Source organism: Myxocyprinus asiaticus, chromosome 2, assembly GCF_019703515.2.
Source record: "Myxocyprinus asiaticus isolate MX2 ecotype Aquarium Trade chromosome 2, UBuf_Myxa_2, whole genome shotgun sequence".
Taxonomy (NCBI): Eukaryota; Metazoa; Chordata; class Actinopteri; order Cypriniformes; family Catostomidae; genus Myxocyprinus; species Myxocyprinus asiaticus.
Genome location: NC_059345.1, coordinates 41,679,921 through 41,696,287, shown reverse-complemented (window position 1 = coordinate 41,696,287; position 16,367 = coordinate 41,679,921). Strand labels below are relative to the sequence as shown.

At 38.3% G+C, this 16,367-nt stretch overlaps 1 protein-coding gene across 1 annotated transcript in view; it reads left to right on the top strand.

Moving 5' to 3' along the window:
* The window catches only part of LOC127451633 (ubiquitin-protein ligase E3C-like), a 44,870-nt gene extending 32,231 nt beyond the window's left edge, over positions 1-12,639 (top strand). The window contains exons 20-24 of the mRNA XM_051716472.1: positions 3,086-3,298; positions 3,997-4,185; positions 4,337-4,403; positions 6,491-6,621; positions 10,615-12,639. Coding sequence (XP_051572432.1) covers positions 3,086-3,298; positions 3,997-4,185; positions 4,337-4,403; positions 6,491-6,621; positions 10,615-10,785 — 771 coding nt within the window. The 3' untranslated portion in view covers positions 10,786-12,639. The remainder of the gene's footprint in view (positions 1-3,085; positions 3,299-3,996; positions 4,186-4,336; positions 4,404-6,490; positions 6,622-10,614) is intronic.
* Positions 12,640-16,367: the final 3,728 nt, after the last annotated feature.

Below are 16,367 nucleotides of genomic sequence, written 5' to 3'. Positions count from 1 at the left end.
ACGGTGACAGGATAATGGCACCTAAAATATACACTTTCCTAACATTCATATGAACTTTAACCTAGTCTTTGTGTTGATTAAAAATTGATCAACACATTGTTAATGAACATGGTATGTGTCAAGTAGCCACAAAAAGTAGCAGTATATAGGTAAATAAAAAAATGTATCAACACGTATTTAATGAACATGTGTCAAGTAGCCACATAAAGTAGCAGTATACTAGTATTCATTAGACTACATGGTGAAAAATGTTGAATGCTGAAACTTGAATGGTGACAGGATAACGGCACCTAAAACATACACTTTCCCTCTTACATTTATATGAATTTTAACCTAAAGTGTTTGTGTTGATTAAAAATTGATCAACACATAGTTAATGAACATGGTATGTCTCAAGTAGCCACAAAAAGTAGCAGTATGTAGGTGTTCATTGGGAGGGGGATAGAACGCATTCCGTTTATATCACATATATTGAGATGTTCAGTTGGCTGCAGTAAAGGTGCATGCTAATTTTTTAGGCCATTTAAATGGTTCATAATAAGCAGAAAATGTTTTACAATAAAATCATTGTTACTAACTCTTTTTCTTATTGTCTGGCCACAAGGTAAACAAGACTCTTGATTACACCTAGTGTTTTCCTATTATGGTTACTCCCTGAGTCACAATGTATTGATGCTATTTGGCCATCTCTTGTGTCCCCGCTAGCTGGTATTTATTAGCCACTAATGTTTTTTAAGTTTCATTAATGCGCCGGCCCAGGATTGTTTATCGCAAAGCACATTGACTGGGGGAAGGGTAGATGAATTACCTCATGCCAAGAAGCTTGCTGCTCAATTAGTCTACTCCATTAGCCCATGATTCCCCATCTCTGTTTGTGTAGCCATCGCATTTGGCCATGGACGCTAAATCAGCTTGCACCATAAATAACCGGTGCTGTGTCGCCGGTAATAGAGTTTTGATCTGTTTTACAGTCACGGGCATCAACACAACTTGTGAAGAGGTAATTCAGGCCACTTATTACAGAGCTATAATGAACACACACATACACACACTTTGTATGAAGGAACAGACATAACTGAGCTACTCTGAAGAATGACTAGCCTCACCCCTTATTTTCCTGATCTTATTCCATTCAATTGCCCCCACTCCTTAGTAATGGGCAAAGCAATTATGGTGAGGAGATTGATTTGAATTTGACTTTCAATTAACCCTCCTTTTCTCTCCATAAATATGTGAAAGAGTGACAGACTGAGTGGAATATTGATATTTGTTTAGTGCTGTTATAAAGACGACATATAGATTAGGATTGCATCAATGCTACTGAGAGCCGGCTCCACCACAGATACACACAGACACCATATTAAAGGAATAGTTCACCCAAAAAAGAAAATGATGTGATCATTTACTCACCTTCGTGTTGTTCCTGTGTATTCAAATAATGTAAATGCACAACAAAGTTGGCACACTGTTACTTCCAAATCAATATAATGAAATCAAGAGACAAAAACAAAAATGTTTCAAGCTACATGCTCTTCATGAGACATCAGTATATAACTGAAATATACCCTAATTAATTGGAATTGGAATTGATTTGTAATCAAATCAAATAATGATATCATGAGGTGTATTGCAATACGTATCGTATCGTGAGGTGCCAGGCAATACCCAGCCCTACAAATGGAGATGTTCGGCTGAATGTTTGAGCTTTTCACATTCATTATGTCTTTTTTGACATAAAAGATGACAAAAATTTTATTTCTGGGTCGATTTTCCTTTCATGTCATCAGATTTAAGAGTTTGCCACTGACAGATCTAGTTAGCAGGCCCACACGAAATCTGTGCTTGCAGAATTCTCCAGAAAGCTCCACAGATTTCTACAAAAATGGGACGGCCATTATTTACAAACTTCTACACATCCCACTGCCCTTGTTTTTTTGTTATTTTTTTTTCATGTATAAAATCTTTTGGCTAATATGATTGATTGTTTTTAAGTAAAACAGTCATCTCCTCGCCCTTGTTTAGAATTACACTGGTGAATATTTTTCACAGTCCACACTTGCCCTCAAATACAGACTGACTTTCTCAGTCACACACATTATTTAATGAAACATTACTGTTCTGCAGTTCAACAAGCAGTGCTTAACTGTGCCTTTCCAAAGGGCAACAGAGAGGAAAGAGAAGGTCAGAACTCCTGATTGATGACAAGTGTGTTTGAAACCTGTTAAATTTTTTATTGATTCTTAATGCTGTAAATTAACACATTTATTTGGCAGAAACAGAAGGCAGCTGCTAAGTTGTTGGCATTTACTCTCCTGATGGTGCCACAATTTGCATTAATTGCGTTGCCACTGCACTCACTTATATTAAAAGGCCCAGCAATTCATTAATCCTTTATATCCCGAGTCATTTTGGCACAAATTCTGACAATAAAAACACATAAATAACTTGAAGGTTTGAAAAATAGTTGTGCGTCGTGCCTCCATATCCTTATTGCGGCCTCTTCCCCGGAGCAACGTTATTGATAGGTTTCAAGAGGGCACAGCACATATGTTCCCACAACAGGGCTCATGTGAAGAGTGATGATAAGTGAATTGTTTTGCATAAAAAATGTTCCATGTTTGAAGTTGCACAATTAACCTGTGTTTAGAAAATGCTCTGATTAACCGCCTGTGTGTGTGTTTTAGGTTCATGCATTATGGAGATTTGGGAAATTTATAATCCATTTAGCTTATGTGGTTGGGGGATTTTAGTGCAATCATTTATTCAAGGCCTGTATATTTTAATGTCCTCGGATATAGTCTTTTTAGGACTATTGCAGTACTTTAGCTTTTATGACTCACCATCCTTTTGCTTCTTAATGGAATGACAACTTAAGGATTCAACTGATGTTCTTGAAGTTTGAGCTGCTTAAATATAAAGTGTCAGTATTTGAGATGGATTAACCCACAAGATGAATATATTGTCACATTGATTTTGCCATCTGTTTAGCTCATGGTGGCTGGCTGCACATTACACCATATTTGATACTCCTGGGGGTCATCCTTGGTGAAATCTCACTCTCTCTTTCTGACGCCCTTTCCCCCAGGCGCTGTATGAAAACATGCTAGTGGAATTGCCATTTGCCAGTTTCTTCCTGTCGAAGCTCTTAGGCACCAGTGCAGATGTGGACATCCATCATCTGGCCTCTCTAGACCCAGAGATGTATCGAAATCTGCTTTTCCTCAAGAGCTATGAAGGTGATGTGGAAGACCTCGGCCTTAACTTCACAGTGGTCAACAATGACCTCGGGGAGGCCCAGGTGAGACACTTTGTTTCTCATCTTTGAGCTGATTTGCTTGACTTGTGTTCTTCTCTCTTTCCCACTCTCTCCCCCTCTCCCTCATTCGTTCTCTGGCATTGTTAATGATTGATCTAACTGTTGTTAGTCTTTGCTGATGGAGATAAAGCACGTCTCTTTCTAGACCTCTTTGAAAGGACTTCTTTGTTGACCCGCTCAAACATACATGCTGGAAGGAAGCTGCTTAGCATAGCATTAGAGCTAATCATCCAGCAAAACGTCTAGTAGTGCCACTCCTCACCACCAAACCTATGAAAACTACCATAGGTGTATGGAGGGCAATCATGTATTCTCTTCACATTTGTTTGAAATATACATCAATTTGAATTTCAGAAGTGTTTTGTTAGCTTCATATTCTCACATCATTTACTTATTTTACTTTTTTCTTAAAAGTTTAGTCTAGTATTTTCATCTTTTATTTACTTTCTCCTTAAAATAACAAGGTAAAAGCTTGTTGTGAAAAGGGTGTCAAGCACATATGCACTCATTTCCTCTGTGTTCCTCAAATGCCTTCAACACTTTCCTTAGCAGCTGTACTTTTCCACTTTCTATGAGGAATTAAACCATTATTCAACCCAGAAAACTGCTCCGTGAGAACAGGAATGCTTTTGGCACGGACGGTGCCTGTCACACTTCCATCTATTTGTTCTTTCTTCCAGGTGGTTGAGCTTAAACCAGGGGGAAAGGACATCCCGATAACTACAGCCAACAGGATAGCCTACATCCATTTAGTGGCCGATTACCGTCTGAACAAACAGATCCGAGCACACTGCTTGGCCTTTCGGCAGGGCCTGGCCAACGTTTTCAACCTAGAGTGGCTGCGCATGTTTGATCAGCAGGAAATTCAGGTAGCATCTCAGCTGGGAACACACACATGCACAAACATAGACTCATAGGAGATGTGGGAAAGTGGTAATGAACGGGCATGCATTCAGACACAAACCAATCCATTGTGTCACTAATTAAATGTACCAGACATATGTACATGTATACTTTCAGGTACTGATTTCTGGTGCACATGTGCCTATCTGTCTGGAAGACCTGAAGAGATTCACAAACTACTCAGGTACTATGAACACACCCATCAATCTTTTTTGCCCATTCGAATATTTATTAATTAATTAATTGGTTCATTTTGGCTTATTTACTAGTCTTTAGTTCTATCCAGAGGTGTTAGATTGCTATTATTTTTTTACATATGGACCCTTTTCACAGACATGACGCGTTTCCGCCTTTTTTAACAATGTAAATGTAGCAAACTTTTTTATATTTCCAATTTTAAAAATATTTAGTGTAAATTTGTAACATTGACTTTGTATTATATTAGCCTGGAATACGTTTTAAAAAATCAGTTATCATAGCTGTGATGAGACTTCTAACACAGCAGCTGAGGGAGTGAGAGAAAATTTGGTCTGTTTCTCCTCCTTACTGCTGTTATCCAGCGCTGTATATTTTTATCTTCTTTTGCAAAGATGTGAAAGCATAATCGTTTAATTTTCTTTTGCTGTTGGATCATACGGGTAAGCAAAAATTAAATTAACTGTGGTCCCCCATTCACCGCCATTTAAGTTTAGGCAACTATGATGAGTTCCACTTCGTGGCTAGCGGATGTGTGAAAAGGGTCCTTTCTGTATTTAGTTGTAAGGGAAAGTCGAAGCATGCACAGATCAAGTGTGAATATTTAGTATATTAATTATACACATTGTCCTGGCAACTTAGTAGTGGATGTTTATTTTATTTATTTTATTTTGATTTTGTAGTGCTGTTAAAAACAGCTTTTCCTCTCAAACAGGATGTAAAAGGCAAACATTTTTCAACCATGTATGACACCAGAGACATGTAGTTTTTAATACTCATGACTACATTACACGGCAGATCCACAGAGCAAATTTTTTTACAAGAACTGTTTTAAATAAGATTATAAGAAACAAACATAATCATTCTAGGAAACTGTAGAGTTTTTGAATTCATAAGTACATAAGTGATTGAATTCCTGCAGGACCAATGTATTTAACCTGCTTTACTTGCCATCTAGTTCATAAACTTTTCAACAACAGTGGTTAAGCTGTTAACATCTTTGTTTTAAACAGATACGTTTCAGAACAAAACTGAAACATTTATTAAATATAATGTCCAAGAGGTAGAGGTTATTATTAAATAACTTATTCTTGTATTTTAAGGTGAAAAGATGAGAACTAAAATCTTTTAATGATTGAACCCATAGACACTGATTAACATCCCAATTAACTTCCATTTGAGGAGGTCAAATGCAGAAACTATCTCTACATTGACCAGCCTGCATTTTTATCATGTAATTCGTTTAAACAGAGTGATAGCAGCCCATAAACACTAAAGCCCTGTTCACACGTGTCGCTGAATAAACACGTGTCGCTAGACAATGCGATCTGTGTTGCTGGTGGGCTCTCCTGCTGTTGCTTTAATGTTATTGGAGGACTGCACATCTGGCCATAGTAGCTTTGGAAGTTCTGATTACAGATTATACTGCCAGTAAAACTAAGATATCATTCCAATTTTTTCAAGGAATGAGTTCTATTGCCTCTAAAAGTGAACATTTTACAGGTGAGAATGGTTCTATATAAAGTGTAGCAGTGCTCAATGCATCATATCATGAACAAGATGAACAATCTATCAAACTCACTTGGAATGCCTAAACTGTTTTCCATGCATCATTTTTAATAGGCTATATCCATGTATGTGGTTACAGACAAATGATATAAAACAGTGAAATTGCTCACAGAAACGTTTAAATTCCTCGTCTTGCCTGCTCTCGACTCCAGCATCGCCCACACTCCCTGTCTGGAGATGGATGACGTGAGTTCCACTGTCTTCACTCTCATTGGTAGTCGCACCCGAATGTAGCTCGTCATTTGCATAAAGTTAAACTTTTTTCAACTTTGTCTTGCCGATCGCCACGGTGATCTCTGTCACCAACGGTCACTTAAATGTGTCGCCGGAAGTCGCTCTGCTCTCATTGAAAATGAATGGAATCGTGTTGCGCAGTGTCGCCGGCGGTGTGAACAAGGCTTTAGAGATGCTAAGAGATTATCTGACAATTCAAATATGGTTGTTTTAATTCACACATTTACATTCTGAGAGAATATTTTTTAAATTTTGAACTGCTTTACTACTCAGGTGGTTATTCAGTGAATCATCCAGTGATTAAAATTTTCTGGGAGGTGGTTGAGAGCTTCAGCGATGAGGAGAAACGCAAACTGCTCAAGTTTGTCACAAGCTGCTCACGACCTCCGCTCTTTGGCTTCAAGGTCAGTCATTTTGGCCAAAATCATCTGACTTTTACTAAACTTTTGGTATTTCTCTAGGTGTAACATTTATGCTATGAATACATCTGAGGGTCAGTTCTGTTGTGTCTGGAGTTGTTAAAAGAAAGTTAATATTTTATCTGTGGTTTTAAGGGGAAAAAGTAAAATGTACAAACACAGCCCAACCCAGTGTCTGAGCTGCATCAGTATGACTCCCACCTCTGTTATCACATATGGAGTTCAGGTGAAGTTCATACTGGCTTGCACCTGGTGATGATTTTGTCCCATTTTCTATATTTGTATTCAATAAAGTTATCAGATCCTCACCACAAAGAAGTCTGCTCCCTGCAAGATGTGTGTTGCCTTAACGGAGAAATAATTAAATGAACAGTACATGTTTTGACGCAGCATATCATCATTAATTTACACAAGGTTGTATGAGCAAACATGCACATTGTAACAAATCATTTTCACATTATAACTATTATCAGGATAGGGCTTATCTTGGTCTCTATTTGTGCTAGAGAGGTTGTGACCCCTAGCATTGTACTGTTATTTGAGGCTTTGCCAAATGCCACTGGGTGTGTGAAGTCCATCTGACTGAATAAAAAAGTTATAAAGGGCCTGTTAGTCAGAGCCTAGCGGGCTGCGCTCATGACATGTGATGCGGATGCATCATGGGTGACCCGAGTTCAATTGCCAGCTTGTGAGGTCCTTTCCCGATCCCATTCCCTCTCTTCTCTTCTCTCCGCTGTAATCTGTCTAATAAAGCAGAAAAAGGTAAAAAAAAATACAAATGAATAAAGGGCCTATTAAACTTGGAATGGCTTTCTCCTGATATTGACTGTATCAAGTGTGTTATCAAAGGTTGCTGAAACTGTCAGCAAAAGATGGGGATGAGTGGATAGTGTCTAAGTAGAACAGTGAAATGAAAGAGAAATATCCTCAAATATGTGTTTTTATGCCTTCCTTAGACTAACCAAGGACAGTAATTGTCATTTCATTGACTTTATTACAGATTTTAATAGCGGTCATTAGTTTAAAGCAGATTACTTTAGCTTATATGAATCTGGGTGGGGGGAAAATCATGGCTTCTGAGCAATTCCACAGATACGTGTTACTGCCAAAATTAAAGTGGGGCTGTTTAATGAATTTGACTTTGGTGCTGCAGACGGACTGAGGGACGGATGGAAAGGAGGAGTAAGGGAGGAAAAAGACGAAGAGAGACAGATCAAGGGGAGATGCCCTCTCACCTCGTCTGCCTCTTCAGCCAGCTCAGCCTTAATTAGGTGCCGTTAAACACCCCAGAATTCATTAGGGGAGAAATAGCCCTGTCAGAGTGAGCTATTTAAAAAAGATGATGGATAGCCTTTTCTCAAAATGATGGCTCCCACCGTGACACTTTCTCGACAAGCAATGATACTTTAATACCTTAATTGTTAGAAAAATTGGCTCGTTAAAGCAGGTTTAATCAGGTTCATTTTGGGGTTGAGCCTTGCACGCATGTGGTTATAGGCCCCACAATTTTTTTCATTATCTTGTTTTTCTTTCAACCTCTTATAGTTCTGAAAAGCTGTATGCCCAGCTGTTGCGTCAGGCTGTTGGCTGATTGTTGCATTTATTGGCACAGATGCTGATAAAGCTATTTTCTGCTTAAAATAAAATTGTCTCTCTTTGTGGAAGTAAATAAATAAAAATGTAATATTAAAGATGCTGTAAGCTATTTTGTAAAAATGTTCCTACTCCCTGAACAATATCAATGGCATAAGTGTCGTGAGATATCTCACCTGTCTCTGTGACAAAACTAGACTCGGGCTTTCTGCCTGTCAGTCATTTTGCACTCTATAGTATTGTAGTTGCAGTGAATTATTGAGGCCTAATGACATTTTTATGCCAAGTTGCTCATAACAGTTGTCAATTGAGGGCACTATTTTGCTGCTGTTGTTTATGACATCCGCTTCTGCTCAGTGTCGGTCTCAATAAGGGTGCATCTCAATTGTAAGGCTGCAGCCTAGTTAGGCTGTGTCCTTCCTAGACCAGTCTTTCTGAGGCTGTGTGCTAGGCTCCTCAGCATTCAGCGCTAGAATGAGATGGTCTAGTAAGTTCGCATGGCAAACCCTATGCCTAGAACCATGTGATATTTTACTTAGTTTAGAAAACACACAAGCCTTTATATGTTACATTTTGCAACACTGATCTTAGAATTTATATTGAAACCCTTTCAAATATGAAAAAAACGGAACCCTAGACTTGTAAAAACTCAAACTTTTAAAGCTTTTCAAATTCATGTAAATGCCCTTTTATTTATTTCTTTTTTTGTGTGTGTTTTGTTTCTTTTAATTTGTTGTATGGTCTCAACTACTTACCCTTTTTATTTTTGTTTTACATATTGTCATGGCTGCAAATGCAAATAAAAACTTGAAGAAAAAAAAGTGTGCATAACTGCGTTATAAAGGTTTCCACCTCCACGGTCACACAACTCTTTTCCGCATTTTTTTATAATTTGCGACGTGCAAGGGACTGTGGGTGATTGAAGGCCATGAAGAATGCATTTGATGCATCCTCCAAAATATGGCAGACGAAGTCTGTGAAACGAGGCTGCCTTCCAAGTGTCCTCACAATTGAGACGACCTTCGACGGTGCTTGATAACGTGGCAGCCGAGATGTCCAGCTTAACGAGGTTGCAGCCTTCTGATTGAGAAGCACCCAAAAGCTCATTTGGTATCTTTGGAGTGTGGGGTTTTGGAAAGAGGGGGTGTGGCTAATTCAACAGCTCAGCTTGTAGAAATCTAGAATGGCTAAAATCTGTCTCCTCCAAAGACATTAAGGCAGTCATATTAAACTTCGAAATTCAAGTATTCGTCGAATTTAAGATAAAAAATGCACATTAGAATGCAAAAATTGTGAATTCAATTTTAGATGTGTGCAAAGTGCTGAAGATGATGAGGTCTTCGGCCATTGCGTCTTGCTCTCTTATCAACCTCTCGCAGCATAAGCAGTGCCTTTTAAAATGCTGTGTCATGAAAGGAGTTCAATTTCAAAAGTGCATCTCAAGATTCTTGCGTTCTGTTCCACTCCATCTAGCGTCCTGTTTGAACATTCCCGTTTGCAGCACTGTGCTCAGATACATGCCGTTATTGTGGGGAGTTAGAGGCAAACAAATGACACTTCACAACAGATTTTAACTGAATACCACTACTATCTCGGAATATTACTACTGTACAAACAACTGTAATTAATGAAAACACTGTGGTACTGTCGGAATTTTGAAGCTTGAGTACCACAGTAGTTAACCCTTACGAAAATCGAGAGTTTGCCGCAAACTTTCCACTGATAATTTTCACATGTAAATGAGCTTTGTGGCACATTTGCGGCAAATCGTCCATTGTTGCCAAAGGTTTACCTCTACCGGCGAGGAGCTGCAAATTTCTGGCAAACATTTGTGGTGAATCAAAAGCTCATTTGCATGTGAAAATAACAAGTGGCAAATTTGTGGCAAGTTTGTGGCTAGTTTAGATTTTTTGTATGGCAGCAATATACCGTGCAACACTAAGTTTGCATAGAACTATTGATTAAATGTATGGGTATAAACTGGCTTAAACTTTTGATTGAATAATTGTATGCATTTTAGTTCAAAATGGGAAACACTTTGGTTAACAGCCAGGTGTTTTCTTTGCAATAATTTATGCCATTGCTGTTTGTATTATATTTATGCGTTGTGCCCTGTAGTGGACTTTGGAGACTGTTGATTTAAAAACCTGGTGATCATTGATTTCTTACAGCTTTTTACCCCCTTAATTGAAATAATGCCCTTACAATTTAAATATAATTCGAATTAGTAAAAATGTAAGTAAAATTTTTGTTTCTCAGCACTGTTGACAGCCCTAAAAGGCATGTTTCTTTTCTTCATATGTGTTTTACCTTGTAGAGTCATTGCTGCTCATAAGACATTTGTCATGTTTAAATAGGTACATTCAGCTTTCTCTTTGTGTTTAGGAGCTGTACCCAGCCTTCTGCATCCATAATGGAGGTACTGACCTGGAGCGTCTCCCTACGGCTAGCACTTGCATGAACCTTCTCAAGCTGCCCGAGTTCTGTGACCCTCAGCAAATGAGGAACAAGTTACTCTATGCTATTGAATGCTCTGCTGGCTTTGAGCTCAGCTGAGAAATGAGTCGTCTTCTTGATGGCCTTGGAATCCAGACAAGAAGCTATGGCCTTTGTCGTGGTGACCAGATAGGAAGTGACCAGAATGGACAGACTTTGTCTCTGCTGTGATTTGCAGAAAGTGTTGGGAAATAAAAACAGAGGACAAAAGACAGAGAAATCCAGAAGGACCATTTTAAGTTGTGGCATGGAATAGTACTGTATATGCTCAATTTTATTTTTATTTCAAAGAGACTGAACTTGTGATAATGGAACAGCAGTTATACATTCAAAGCAGCATCCCAGAAGGCATATGGTCAAAAGCACTAACACTGAACAGGAACATCTGAATGTTGGAGATACAATGGACAACAGAATAAAAATGGCAACGTAAAAATTACCTGTAGATTTTCTTTCATTCTTGATAGGACATTTTTAAGAACTGAGTTTTACCGTTTCAGCTGCTCTGTCAACGTAGTGCAGCAAATATTGAGTATTTATGTCCGCCAACAAAGATGCATGCATTAGTCTCGCTAACTCAAGAACAAGCTAAAACTAAAGCTTCTACATTATATCAGCATGCCTGAAATTTCTTAAATACGATACTAAAGAGTTGGCTTGGTTTAAGGTCACACCACATTAGCTGTACCAGTAAAAATGCACATTCCTTTATACAGGGCCAACAGTGTAGCATTTGCTGAAGATTGAATTTATAATTTTCTATTCCAAAAATTATTTTATGACTAATGTTCCTCCAACAAAGGAGTTTAATAGATAAGTGTCATGGCAGTTCGAACCTTGATGTGTGAGGTTAAAAATGGTCATCGGTAGCACATCTCAGAAAATGGTGTATTGTAGTCTTGTTTTAATCACGGTAAAATAATGACTTGAATTGGATGACTTTTTACCGAAAGAATAGTGTTTCATTACACTTGGAACAAATAGGTATTTTTTTAACAACACTGTTTAATAGATTATGCCAGTTAGCTAAAATTACATTAAAGAGCAGTTGCAACAGTCAGGCCTGTTTTTGAGATTTCAGGCCTCAAGGTTGTGTGTCCGTTGTGTTTATCAAAAAAAAAAAAAAAAAAAAATATATATATATATATATATATATATATATATATATATATATATATATATATATATATATATATATATATATTCCATACTTATCATTATGCATTTTGTAAATGCATAATGATGCTGGTATTTGTGCAATAAAGCAAAAATTAAGAACATGCACGTTTTTTTTAAGGGTTTTTAATGTCTGACAAACATGTCAATGAAGGAAAGTTGTGACTTTGAAGCCAAGGCCTGCCTACTGGACATTATTCCAGTATTTACTGTAGCACTTAGCAATTCAGTAGTATCCTGAAGAGAATTGTATTTTCTGTCAGCATCCTCAAGTTGCTTTTTGCTGCTACTTACTGAATGTGTTCAGCATGGCTGTAAGAGGACATGTTGATGGGTTGGAAAAGAGCTGATGATGGATATGTGAATATGTATGTCTAATTTTAACATGTGGTATTCCTTCACACAGTATTTATATAAACATTCTCTGTGTAATTTCTTCTGTTTGGCAACAGGTCGAACAGACCAACATCCATGCTGAAGTAAATTAGAATGACATCATACAAACAGGTGCTGAATATCTGATTGTTTACATGCATTGATGTGAAGAGTTTTTGTCTTGTTGGTGATGAGAAAGGACATGCGAAGTTGTGTGTAAAGATGTAAGTTTTCAGATTTGTACTTTAACAGTAAGTGCCCTAAATGATTTTTTGGAATGACAAACAACAGTGACAAAGAAAGGTGTTAATATGTACCAGAGTGTATGGAAATGATTAAATATGTTTTGAGTTTGTATTTGCATTTGCAATATCTGCATCATCATTTTTTTATTTATTTTTTATATAAAGTTGAACATGAGAGAAAGAAAAAAAAAAAAAAAACAGTGGTATCGAGAATCTCATTCTAATTTTATGGCCTTTGACATATAATTAAAGAAACATCAAGTGATGGAACAAGAAGGGAGGTTGCTCAAGACCACAGATGCATTATCCGTACAACATAAATTAAGGGAGTGTGCATTTGACATAAATCTAATAGGGACCTGCTATGAGAGCAAGAGATGGTTGGAGAGCAGGGAGAACTTTTTATTCCTCCTTGGATCATCTCCATATACTCCCCCACCCTTAATCTCAATCTCACCCTCCTCACATATACACTATCTGGAATGACTTAAGTCTCTAGACTCCTCTGACGAATCTTCAGCATTTTAGCAGCAAGCTCAGACCGAGGTAAAAAAAAAAAAAAAAAAACTTGTTCTATAGCTATGAGGGATTGATCTCAATTATGGGGAGATTTATTTGTGCCTATTACCTTATAATGGATTATAGCTCGCAAACATAATGCCGCAGGAAATCAATCATACCCATACGCAAAGATATACCAAAGGTATTTTATATAGCTTTTAGACATGTTACTATTGCACTTAAGGTCAAATCATTTCACACCAGACAATGAAAAGTTGAAAGATTTAATTTAAGAGAATTCATAAAGAGGAATTTGTTGTTTAAAACCTTGACATTAAGGAGGTCTGATAGCATTTGAAACTGAAGAGAGAAGAGTTTGCAATGCAATGTAATCTGTTTTCACATTACAGAAAGAAAATTGTATTATGGAGTGTGTGGAGGACTGGATTATAAGGGGTCCTGCCATTCCCCCTCATCAGCAAATAAAAAAATAATAATAATAAAAAATAACATGTAATTTTTCTGTTTTACAGATATTACATATCCATACATGTATGCATTTAAACATTTCCTTGTGCCCTGAACAGAGCTCAGAGACTGAAGCCTGTATATTTTGAGAACTTGATTATCTCTCTTCAATATTTTCTCCAGTGCAATAACAATAGTAGTATACATTCTGTCAATTGTCTTAAGCTAAAAACCTGAAGGAAATTTCATTTTAATCCATAAAAACGAGGAAGGACCATGTTGCACTTTCAGGACATCTCTGTCAATAAGATATAAATACAGATGCTTGCAAAGCTTTTTTTATTTTATTTTACACTAAATAACCAACTACTGGCTTTAAAGATCAAAAAAAATAAAAAAAAAGTTTTCGTGAGCAATTAATGTCATTAGAAGATCCAATGGCGCCTCCCTGTGGATGTTTTTGAGACACATAGAAAGAGCTGTAGCTGACCTAGCGACTGGGACTGGGTATTATACATACACGCACAGTGGGGTTCAAAAGTCTGAGACCACTAAGCTGCATTCACATTGAGCTTTAATTCTGGTAATTTTCTGAATTTTTTCACTTTGCACACATCTAAATGTCCCCTTTTGCTTTAATGACAACATGCACTAGACCTGGCAATGGGCTCAAAAAGTATGTGCAAAACCTGATGATCCATGTTATTCCAGCATTCCATTGATTAAAGGGTGTTCCAAAGAGAATGTCTTAACACGGTCAGTGTCTCAAAAGTATCAGTCAGTATCTGATGAGGCCACCAGCTGCATTAAGTACTGCAGTGCATCTTGTCCTCATGGACTGCACCAGATTTGCCAGTTCTAGCTGTGAGATGTTACCTCACTCTTCCACCAAGGCACTTGCAAGTTCCCGGACATTTCTGGGGGAAATGGCCCTAGCCCTCACCCTCCGATCCAACAGGTCCCAGACGTGCTCAATGGGATTGGGATCCGGGCTCTTCGCTGGCCATGGCAGAACACTGACATTCCTGTCTTGCAGGAAATCACACACAGAACGAGCAGTATGGCTGGAGGCATTGTCATGCTGGGGGGTCATGTTAGGACGAGCCTGCAGGAAGGGTACCACATGAGGGAGGAGGATGTCTTCCCTGTAACGCACAGCGTTGAGATTGCCTGCAGTGACAACAAGCTCAGTCCGATGATGCTGTGACACACCGCCCCAGACCATGACGGACCCACCACCTCCAAATCGATCCCGCTCCAGAGTACAGGCCTCGATGTAACACTCATTCCTTCAATGATAAACGCGAGTCTGACCATCACCCCTGGTGAAACAAAACCGCGACTCGTCAGTGAAGAGCACTTTTTGTCAGTCCTGTCTGGTCCAGTGATGGTGGGTTTGTGCCCATAGGCACGTTGTTGCCGGTGATGTCTGGTAAGGACCTGCCTTACAACAGGCCTACAAGCCCTCAGTCCAGCCTCTTTCAGTCTATTGCGGACAGCCTGAGCACTGATGGAGGGATTGTACATTCCTGGTGTAACTCGGGCAGTTGTTGTTGCCATCCTGTACCTGTCCCGCAGGTGTGATATTTGGATGTACCAAATCTGTGCGGGTGTTGTTACATGTGGTCTGCCACTGCGAGGACGATCAGCTGTCCTTCCTGTCTCTCTGTAGCGCTGTCTTAGGCGTCTCACAGTATGGACATTACAATTTATTGCACTGGCCACATCTGCAGTCCTCATGACTCCATGCAGCATGCCTAAGGCACATTCACGCAGATGAGCAGGGACCCTGGACATCTTTCTTTTGGTGTTTTTCAGAGTCAGTAGAAAGGTCTCTTAAGTGTCCCAAGTTTTTATAACTGTGACCTTAATTGCCTTTCGTCTGTAAGCTGTTAGTGTCTTAACGACTGAAAGGGACGTTTCTTTTTTTGCTGAGTTTATAAATCTAGACAGGGCCCATTTCCAGCAGCCACCACTCCAACACCTTATCCTTGAGTAATCGTGCTAAATTGCTAATTTGGTACTAGAAAATCACTTTCCATTATATCAAACACAGGTACAGGTATTGCTCAACATAGATGCAAGTTAAAAAATGACAATTTATTCAATAACTTTACACCTGCCAGACAGAATACGCAACTGAAATGAAAAGTTTGCTTTGGTATGTTAGATGTGTGGAGATTTCCCTTCTGTTCTGACACTCTCTGATCAGACTGCTCATCTACTGATCTGCATTTACACTTACTGCAGGGGGCAGAAATGCGCCTTTATCTGACTGAAATAAAATAAACTACAACTAACATAGTTAGATTATGTTACAATGAACATAAAAATAACATGTACTACAACTACTGCGAATTATAGTCCATATCAGAAATGTGCTTTTAAAGTGAGCACATCGAAGTAAGTTTACTCATCAATATATACTGTAGCGCAGTCGGGTACTGACAAAGGGCGAATTCCAAACGGAAGTTAGCATCCCTATGCCCTACTCCCTCCGAAGGGCTGAGCCCTTTAAGTGGGAACTCTGAAGGGAGCAGGGCACTCGCGTCTCATGTGCGGCCGTTTGGAACACGCTTGATGAAGGGAGTAATGTAAGACATACGTCACTTCCACCTTATTATCGTTTGAAACGTTACCATGACGACGCAGCGCAGTTGTTCTGACAACAGGAATCTCTTATTTATTGCTGTTAATTTACTGCAAATAAATATACCTTTTTAATAGTTTTTGTTCTCCAAACATTACATTTTGTGTATTATTTAAAATTTCTTACTGTTGCTATTTTAATATAATAATAATTATAATTATAATAATAATAATAATAATAATAATAATAATAATATGTACATATATGTATATAAAATACATGAATAA